The sequence below is a fragment of the Mastomys coucha genome, unplaced genomic scaffold (assembly GCF_008632895.1).
Source record: "Mastomys coucha isolate ucsf_1 unplaced genomic scaffold, UCSF_Mcou_1 pScaffold5, whole genome shotgun sequence".
Classification (NCBI taxonomy): Eukaryota; Metazoa; Chordata; class Mammalia; order Rodentia; family Muridae; genus Mastomys; species Mastomys coucha.
In genome coordinates, this window is record NW_022196911.1 from 94,114,377 (window position 1) to 94,124,813 (window position 10,437).

The 10,437-nt window shown below is 46.5% G+C and overlaps 1 protein-coding gene across 3 annotated transcripts in view; it reads right to left on the reverse strand.

Moving 5' to 3' along the window:
* The window catches only part of Fbxl20 (F-box and leucine rich repeat protein 20), a 70,079-nt gene extending 60,214 nt beyond the window's left edge, over positions 1-9,865 (reverse strand). The window contains exon 1 of one of the 3 annotated variants that reach the window (XM_031355004.1): positions 9,516-9,865. In XM_031355004.1, coding sequence (XP_031210864.1) covers positions 9,516-9,563 — 48 coding nt within the window. In that variant the 5' untranslated portion in view covers positions 9,564-9,865. The other 2 variants (XM_031355006.1, XM_031355005.1) reach the window with 2 other exon arrangements.
* Positions 9,866-10,437: the final 572 nt, after the last annotated feature.

Genomic DNA, 10,437 nt, shown 5'->3' on the forward strand with positions numbered 1-10,437 from the left:
TCCTAAGCCCCCTTTTCCAGACACCCCTTAACAGCCTCCATGACTTTCCTAAGCCCCCTTTTCCAGACCAGCCCAAATCTGCCAATCCTTGAAGTAACGTTTTTTAATTGTTCATCAGCAGGCACTACAAATCTTTTCTTTTCTCTTTTCCTTGGTAACATTATACATTTTTTTCTTTTTATATATGTGAGGGTTTTTTGCCTAGACATACCCCCCTGCATCATGTGTGCGGCTGATGACCACTGAGGCCAAAGGAGGAGCTAGAGTTACATGTGGGTTCGAGGAATGGAACTCTGGTCCTCTGGAACAGCAGCCAGTGCTCTCAACTGCTGAGCCATCTCTAAAGTCTTTCTTCACCTGCTTTTATAGGATGAAGAAAACAAAGTTAAAGCAGCTTCCTTCCTGCCTTCCTTTCTTTCCTCTTTTCTTTCTTTTTCTTCTTTTTTTTTTTTTGAGACAAGGTTTCTCCGTGTATCCCTGGCTGCCCTGAAACTCACTCTATAGCCCAGGCTGGCCTTGAACTTGGGGATCTGCCTATCTCTGCTTCCTGAGTGCTGGGATTAAAAGTGTGCACAAATGGTGCCCAACTAAAAGTCAAAGACAGTCAGGATATAGAGTTGGTAATAATTTTGTTGCACCTGTCAACAAACGGCAACATAGGCCTAAGAACTAGTGCATTTTGAACCTGTGTTAATCTAGTAGTCTTTATTTTTTCCTTTTGCCCCTCCCACAACACAATCACCTGCAAACATGTAGCACCTAGAGTGAGCTCTGACTCTGGTATCTTGTTACTGTAAACTTTAGGTAAACTTTAGTTCTTCTGTGTGCTTCCTGCAGTGGATCATAAAGTTATACTACCCGGCGCCAGCTAGATGGCTCAGCAGGTACAGGGGCTTAGCACCCAGCCTAGAACTCAAGTTCAACCCACCCCTAGGGCCCACATGTGAGAGGAAATAACTGACTCCAGCAAGCTGACCTTTAACCTTTAAGACCACCAACCCCATACATATAATTTTAATTTTGTTTTTTGTTTTTTTTTCGAGACAGGGTTTCTCTGTGTAGCCTTGGCTGTCCTAGAACTCACTCTGTAGACCAGGCTAGCCTCCAACTCAGAAATCTGCCTGCCTCTGCCTCCCAAGTGCTGGGATTAAAGGAGTACGCCACCACCACATGGCTATTTTTTTTTAATTTTTTTTAAAAACATTTATTTATTATTTTATGTAAGTACAGTGTAGCTATCTTCAGACATACCAGAAGAGGGCGTCAGATCTCATTACAGATGGTTTTGAGCCACCATGTGGTTGCTGGGATTTGAACTCCGGACCTCTGGAAGAGCAGTCAGTGCTGTTAATTGCTGAGCCATCTCTCCAACCTCTTTTTTTTGTTTGTTTTTTTTGTTTGTTTGTTTTTTTGTTTTGTTTTGTTTTTTGAGACAGGGTTTCTCTGTGTAGCCCTGGCTGTCCTGGAACTCTGTAGACCAAGCTGGCTTTGAACTCTGAAATCTGCCTGCCTCTGCCTCCCAAGTGCTGGGATTAAAGGTGTGCACCACCACCGCCCAGGTTAAAAATCTATTTACAATTACACCAAAGGCTGGAGAGATGGCTCAGTGGTTAAGAGCACTGACTGCTCTTCTAGAGGTCCTGAGTTCAATTCCCAGCACCCACACGGTGGCTCACAGCCATCTATAAGGTGATCTGATGCCCTCTTCTGCAGTGTCTGCAGCTACAGAGTACTCACATAGATAAAATAAATAATTCTTTAAGTAAAAAAAAGTTTATTAAAAAAAGTTACATCAACAAATATCACAGTTCTGTAATTGGTATATTTGAGTGCCCATTACTTGGACAGACATTTGGTATACTGCACTTCATTCATGACCATGTTAACTGCTGCCTTGCCACCCAGGCATGCCCCAGAACAATCTACTCATTTTTACAATGTTGCACTTTTCTTTCTCAGTGTAACCACAAACTCCTGAGGCCTAGGGATAGACAGAAGAAACTGCCAGTATGTTTCACATCTAACCAAACCCTTGTCTACTGTAATCGAATGGAATAGGTGACTTTAACCTTAAAGCAATTTAAAGGGTTAACGACATTCCTGACTGTGACTGCCAACTATGGCCAAGACATAGGTAGGGCCAAAATAGCCCCTTAATATGAAGTTTGTAGAAATATTTAGATTCAAAAAAAAGGCTGCTTACTAGACAAGAGGGTCTTCCCTATCCCTGTCATTTACATGCCTACCAGGTATTTCATATACCCAGAAAAAAATTAGTCATTGTCATTTTGTTCATTCAAAGTTTTGGAGAGCTAATACAAAGTAAAAGAGCACTTGCCTAGCCTGTGTGTATGTGTTGGGGTGTGTGTGTGTGTGCTGTTTTCAAAATCATAAAATTCACAAAAATGAATCAAGTATAAATTATATTCCACAACCCAATATAAGAATTTATTGTCAGCTATGACTCCATTAGAATCCTTTCTTTTTGGTTTTTCAAAACAGGGTTTCCCTATGCAGCTCTAGCTGTCCTTGAACTCATAGAGACAGTCCCACCTCTGGTATGTACCATCACTACCCAGCTACATCAGAATCCTCCTATCAAGTAGACTAAAAGGCATTAAGGAATAACATTATAGGGCTGGTGAGATGGTTCAGCAGGTAAGAGGACTGACTGATCTTCTAGAGGTCCTGAGTTCAAATCCCACAACCACATGGTGGCTCACAACCACCCATAATGAGATCTGATGCCCTCTTCTGGCTCCTCTGAAGACATGTACAGTGTACTTATTTATATTAATTAATAAATCTTAAAAAAAAAAAGAAATGACTTTATAAATTACAACCGATATCTTGTTACTTCCCAGTTAGTGTCTACTTGAGGACCTACCCCAAAAGTTCACTGAGCCTATAAGCTCAGGGAGGCCAATGGCACCAGGAGAGCCTCCTTGGACAAGCACTCACAGCAGGAGTGGTCTTCCTTCCTTCTCTCCCTTGGATTTCCCTGGCGACTTCAAAGTATTTTACTTTGAATGTCTAGAAATACCCTTCCAGAACTATATTGGTTTGAGTACTGAAAATTTTAATTCTGGTTCCAACTTGTTATAAGTTAGGAAACAGTATTTCAAGGGACAGAAGTGGATCTTCAGCCAGTAACAAAAGCGCTCATTTATTTGAAAGAAAAATGAGGTCAAGATTTGAAATGGACACAACTTTAGAGATTAAAATGTATTTTATGGGTTTTTATTTTTACGTATTGACCCTGGGCTTCACTCATGCCAGGCAAGTGTCCTGTCACTAGTATGCTATACCTCAGAACAGAAGGGCCTGGGCTCAGAATCAGCTCCCAGCATCTATTACAGCCTTTGTAATTCCAGCAAAAAAGGACCTCAAAGTCTTATCTAGGCTCCATGAACAGCCTCCCCCCAAACACACACACACACACACACACACACACACACACACACACACACACACACACACACACGCACACACGCACACGCACACATAAAATTCAAAGGCTGGGCATGGTGGTGATGCCAGCAGTCCATGAAGAGAGGCAGGAAGGTCTCTGTGAACGGCAGGCCAGCCTTGTCTGCATAGTGAGTTCTAAGCCAGCCAGGGATACTCAGTAAGACTGTTTCAAAAACAAATAAAGGTCTGTAGTCCCAGTTTCTGAGGAAAATATGAGGATCCAAGGTTCAATGATACTGAGGGGACTAAAGGCCATCCTGTATAACTTAGTAAGACTCTATCTCAAAAAAAAGAAGGGTTTGGTTGTAGCAAATTAGGAAAGTACATGTCCAGTGTGTGGAGAGAGTATTTAACAGTATTACTAATCCTAACAGCATACTGAAAAATTATCTAAAATAGATGGATACTAGCGTTTGAAAATATGAATACTTCCAACACAAATGGGGACTTAGTTGGGTGTGGCAGCTCATACCTACACCCCAACATCTGGGAAGCTGGAAAGAGGGTTCTAAGCTGGTAACCATCTTGGGTCCCATAGCCTCAAATCTGAGCTATGGAACAAGGCCCAGTGACACCATTGTATGCAGTATTATATATTTATGAAAAAACAATAAAACATAATGAAAAATAATGAATAGAGAGTCAATATTTCCAAAATAGAGCCTTTCATTTCCTAACTTATGGTCTTAACATCCCCAGGCACTGATTACAAAATAACTTAATGTCAGCTGGGCGGTGGTGGTGCACGCCTATAAGCACTTGGGAGGCAGAGGCAGGCTGATTTCTGAGTTCAAGACCAGCCTGGTCTACAGAGTGAGTTCCAGGATAGCCAGGGCTACACAAAGAAACCCTGTCTCGGAAAAAACAAAAACAAAAAACAAAAACAAAAACAAAAACAAAATCATTTAATGTCAGCTAATGTAACACTATAGCTTTTTTAAAACATTATTTTTTTTAAAAAAGAGTAAACTAAAGTAAGGACTTTCTCCCAGTACCATGGTATCTTTATTATGGACCTGCCAGAACAGAAAGGCCTGGGTTCAGAGAGCAGCTTCCACAGACTGAACTAAAAAGAAATCTCAATTTGGATCTAAGGACAGGATTAGACATTTGAAATGTGTCTTTTGTTAATCTTGTGAGTGTTAAGGTAATGTTGGTTAATGCACTTAAAATGAATGACACACTCAGTGATTTGACACCATATACAAAATATATTCGATGAATTTTAGGAAAATCATCTCTCCATACATTTAGTTGGCTTTATGGTAAGTTACAGTAACAGCAGAACAAGAGGAAAATACTGAGTGTAAAAAGTAGAGAGCCAGGAGGTAGTGGCACAAATTTAATCCCAGCACTGGGGAGACAGACGCAGGTGGATCTCTGAGTTCAAGACCAGCCTGGTCTACAAGATCGAGTACAGGACAGCCAGGGCTATACAAAAAAACAAACAAAACAGGATAGAGATTGGAGAGCTAGTTAACTGCTCTGGGGGCAGCAAGCTTGCTCACAATGCCCACAACAGGGAGCTCACAATTTCAGATAACTCTAGACACACCGACTCCTACTTGTCTGACCTCCACAGGCACCTACGCTCCCAAGCATGCACATGTTAAGGTACATTCACACACCCATGCATTCACAAAATAAGTCTCTAAAAATAAACAATGAACCCCTCCCCCGCCCCGAAGATTAGACTCTCGGTCCTCTACTATTAAGCTGAACAACTTCAACACCTTAACCATTCCAGCTAGGGTCGCAACATTCCTTGAATCTAAGACAGAAATAAGTTTAGGAGCTGGAGAGATGGCTCAGCGGTTAGGAGCACTGACTGCTCTTCCAGAGGTCCTGAGTTCAATTCCCAGCAACCACATGTGGCTCACAACCATCTGTAATGGGATCTGATGCCTTCTTCTGGTGTGTCTGAAGACAGCAAGTGTATTCACATACACAAAATGAATAAAATCTTAAAAGAATGAAGTTTAGATAGCATGTGTAGTGGAGTCTGAGGCAAGAGGACGGTTGGAAGTTCCATATCATCCTAGGCTGTGTGAAACCCTGTGACAAAAACACAGTGGGGTTGGAGAAATGGCTGGGTAGCTAAGAGCACTTGCAGCTCTTGGACAGAACCAGAGCTCAGATTCTATCACCCATACGGTGGCTCACAACCACATGTAACTCCAGTTCCAAGGGATCTGATGCCACTCTCTTACCTCTGTGGACACCAGGCATGGCACGAGGTGCACACATGCATGCAGGCAAAACAATCACACACGTAAAGTAAGGTGTATCTTTAAAATACTTTAATGAAATTAAAAAGCCCTACACATATACACACACAGTGACAGAGCTAAGAACACCGAGTCTTACATCTCTGGATCTTTCATTCTCTGCCCTAAAGTCACCTGCTCTGGCTTCACACAAATGCTGCAGGTTTGGCTTATATAACCAGTGAGCTCACTTTAATTTTTTTTTTCCTTCAGGGGAAGTTTGGGAGGGGACACACGGAGGGTCTCACGCTATAGCTCAGGCTGGCCTGAAACTCACTAGGTAAACCAGACTGATTGGAACTGGGGGCAAATCCTCTTCAGTCTCCCAAGAGCAGGGATTACAGTTCGCAGCCACTAGGCTCTGTTTAACACAAAAGCTTTTCTGTATCTCTGGCTCTGAGAGCAAGATGTAAAGCACATGGCCTCTGATCTCAGCATTCAAACGTACGCAGAAGAAGACGTTCCCAAACTGGATGCTGTGGCACAGGCCTGGAAGCCCAGCACTACAGAGACAGCAGGAAGAGGGTCCCCGACAGTTCCGGGCCACTTTGGGCTAAATACTGAGGTTTGTTTCAAAAAAAGGGGTGTGGTATATTACTTGTAGATTCTTGTGCTGGGTCCCCAGTACCACAAATACAAAATAAAACTATTTTAAGAAAGCACTACAACACTCTTCATAAGGAGAAGGCTGCAATGCATCAGGTATCCAAAGGTTTAAGTCTCTCTCATCCTAGGGTGGGGCGAGAGTCTTTCACTTGTATTAGTCATGATCACGATTTGAAATTAGCTATTATTTTTTTGTACATATTTCCAGATCTCACAAAAAAGTCTGTGGTAACTTCCTCAGACACAATCAGCCCCCTCTAAAGCATCTTCTTAGTTCTGAGGGTTTTTCTTTTGTTTTTATTTTCAAACAGGATTTCTCTATGCATCCCTACTGTCCTGGATCTCTGTGTATATTAGCCTGGTCTGGAATATGCAGAGATGCCTGCCTCTGAGTGCCGAGTGCTGTGCTTAAAGGTGTGCAAATGACAACCCAGCAAGCTTGAGGATGTAAAAGTTCATGAGGAAAGCAGGACAGTGTGGCACATGCTTTTAATCCCAGCACTTGGGAGGCAGAGGCAGGCAGATCTCTAAGTTCTGAGTTCGAGGCTAGCCTGGTCTACAGAGCAAAGTTCCACAACAGTCAGGGCTACACAGAGAAACCCTGTCTCAAAAAAAAAAAAATAAAAAGAAATAGAAATAAAAATAAACTGGTCTACAGAGTGAGTTCTAGGACAGCCAGGGCCATTCAGAGAAACCCTGTCTCAGAATCCAAAAAAATAAAAACATGAAATAAAACCCTGAAGCAGAGGATAGTGGCTCACATCTACGATGCTAGCACTTGGGAGGTGGAGAATCACCTCAAGCTTGTGAGCTACACATGAGATCCTGTCTTGAAAAAGAAAAACAAAAAGAAAAAAGGATTTAGAAATGAGAAATAGCAATATCGCTTTAACACAGATAATGATAGGGCTTTCCTCAATCCTCAACTTTTCAAAAGGGAATAGCAATTCTCAGCTTGGAATATCAAGCTGGTCGAGAACTATGAAGTTCTGGACTCTTCTTTTTGAGCTCTCGAGTAACTCTAAAGAGTCAAGTATGAAGGCAGAATTTCAATGGTGAAGACAGTAATTCACAGTAGTAATGAACTTGAAACTACCACAAATTAATCTTTTTGGCCTCCCCACTTTAGAGCAATACAACATCTTACATAGGCAGTTTTTAGTATTATGCTTCTTTCCCAACCCACCACTAAGTTACAAAAGAAAACTCTTTAATGTAACCAATGAAGTTGATCTTCTCCACTCCTCGATGCAACTTGGTATTCGAAGTCTGAATTTACATTTCCTCCTACCTTAATCTTTATTACTTTAAACATTTTTTTTCATACTCTTTAAAAAATACAAAGACTATACAGAAGTTTCACCCCTAGGTGAGACTTTCCCCTGAAGCCCACAAACTTTTGTCTCAAATTCATCTTTTAAAGGGAGCTGAAGGGAGACAACGAGTGTTAAAAACACAAGATCGAGGAGACAGAAAACCAGCAAGGGAGATGGACACTGTGCCTGGACCTAACACAGGTCAGCCCGAGCCTCTGCCAGAAAAGACCAGGTAACATTTTCTCTTGTTGTATAAGTTTCTTTGTCTCTCGGCCTACCAATGACACCTCCTGCACATTACCAAGCTATTGTATTTCACCAGTAGTTACAATACTTCCCAAAGGAATCCCTTTCTCAGTTGTGAATTCTCTTTTAAAGAGCTTTCTGACTATCTACGGTTCAATTCCAAGACTACAAACCTCCTTTTCCAGACGACAAAAATAAGGCAGAAACAAACAAACAAAAGGCTCTCAGACTTTCCTCGCATTCTCTGAACAGATATCTAAGTTCCCAATAAACAATGAACCACAAAAGTATAGACTAAACGGGGAAGAGGAAGTATTAGAACAATATCCAAACAGCACGAAAACCCCACAGTCACCTCTATCGTCCCAGTTTACTACCCCCAACTTCCTACTTTCCCCCCACCCCCCGAGGACTCATCGATTCCCGCTCGGGTGGAGATAAACGATTCACGAAGGCAGCAGGCGCTGGCCAGTCGGGGACGGAGTGCTTTCACTGCGTGGTGGAAGGAGGCTAGCCAAGAGCCGGGCAAAGAATGGGAAGCTGGGTGTTATGGGGGAGGGGGGATTTAGGGCGCCAGGGCTAATCCCGGCCAGGGCCCGCGGGTGGAAGGGGCAGCAGGCGAACCTCCCCGAAGGCGAGGCAAGCCGGTGCGCGGGGCTTGCGGATCGCGAGCAGGGGAGGACGCCGGCGGCGGCGGCGCCGGGGGCGGGTGGCGGGCCGCACAAGGGAGGCGGCTCCGGGAGAGCGACTGTTTGGGGTGCGAGAGCTGGCCTTTGCCGCCGCCCGAGACCCCTCCGAGCTCACACCTCAAACCTGCTCTTGGTCACTCCGTTCACGTCCCTCCTCATGGGGCCAGCGGGTGCGGCCCGGGCAGGGCGCTGCGGCGTGCGGAGTGCAAAGACAGGAGCCAGGGCAGGCCCCGGAGTTCCGGGAGCGGGAGGCGGCGGCGGCAAGGCTCCGCTCGCCCGCCAGACGCGGAGGAGAGACCGCTGGAGTCCCGCGGGGGCCTCCACCACCGCCCGCGGCGTCCGCGGCCGCGACGACTGCCAGTCGCTAGCTCGGTCCTCTCCAAAGCCTCAACTTCAACCCAAAACAAAAACACTCCCCACCTGCCAGCAACGCCGCTCCTCATTGGGCAGAGCCGCCCGGGCCTTCGGAACGCCGGGGGAGGGGAGGAGCGCTCCGCGGCAGTGGCGGCGGCGGCGGCGCGAGCCCACCCCTCCCCCACCCGGCGCAGCCCCGGACGGTGAGCCGGCGAGCGCCGCCGGAACGCGGGGTGACCCGGGCGCGAGCCCACCAGGACAAGCCGAGGCAAGGGGAGCGCCCAAGTGCGCGCTTGCCACCGCGCGCCTGTGCGCGCGCGCGTGTGCACGGGGGGCCACGGGGTGCGCGGCGGGGCGGGTGCGAGCGCGCGTGCTGGCGGACGGGCGAGAAGAGCAGAGCAGGGACGGGACGTCACCGGATTCCCCTCCAGCACTGCGAGGACTCACTGGCACGTACCGGAGCTTTCCGCCTAGGGTCCCCAGCCCTGATCTGGTCACTTCCCCTGGCGGCCTGAGCTGGCACCCACCTCTTTCTGACCACCCAACTCCCGTCCTCTATCACTCACTGTCGCCTTGATCCCGAAGTGCAGCAGGCGGTCCCTGCTCGGAGCCATGTTCCTCCTCTTTCTAGACGTCTCTAGGTTGGGGCAGTGCCGCCTCCGCCGCCGCCGTAGGTGCTGCCGCCGCCTCCCTGGCCCCGGTGAATTGCATTACGGGGTGCTGCAGGGAGGCCTGGGGGGCCACTGCGGGACGGACGGCTCTCAGTGCCTGCAGGGCTCCAGGAGGCAGGATCTGGTTGCGCTAAGAGGACGACCCAGCGCCAGCTCTGCACGGGAGCGGGCAGCGACGCTGCACCTCGGGATCAGGGGGTGAGACGCCCCGGCCCGGTACCCATTCCTTGGGCCGGGGGAGGGGCCGGCGTCGATCGGGTGGGGGCCAGCAAGGCACAAGGGCCATTGGCTTCCCCGCCCCTCAGGCCGCTGGCGCCCAATGGGCTGCAGTGGCTGCTCATCCTCCAATCAGAGGGCTGGTTGGTGAGAGCCACAGCCTGACGCCATTTCGGCGGGAGAAACAAGCGTGTAGGAGCGAGTAGGCGGGGGCGTTTGCCCATAGGAAACTATGACTTTCATTGGATTGTGTTCCTAGTCTAGAGCTAGGCTATCTTTTTTATGTTAACTCCAGCTTTCAAGACTCCCAAAATCTATGACGTATTTTCCACGAATTATGAAACTGAGAGTGGAATTGCTCCTTCAAAGAGAAACATTACAAAGATGTACCAAACGAAATATTAAAAACTATCATAAATCCCAGCCGTCCTGATTAGGCCGCAATACTGATAATTTTATACTCAAAAGCTGTTGTTTGTCCTCAGACCCTTTATAATTAGTTTTAGAACCTGAAAAAGATGAACGTTTAAAAGCAAAAGTGTTGTGAACCTTTTTAAAAAGCTTATTGTCCCTAAAATGTTTTAGGTTTCCCCCCCCCCCC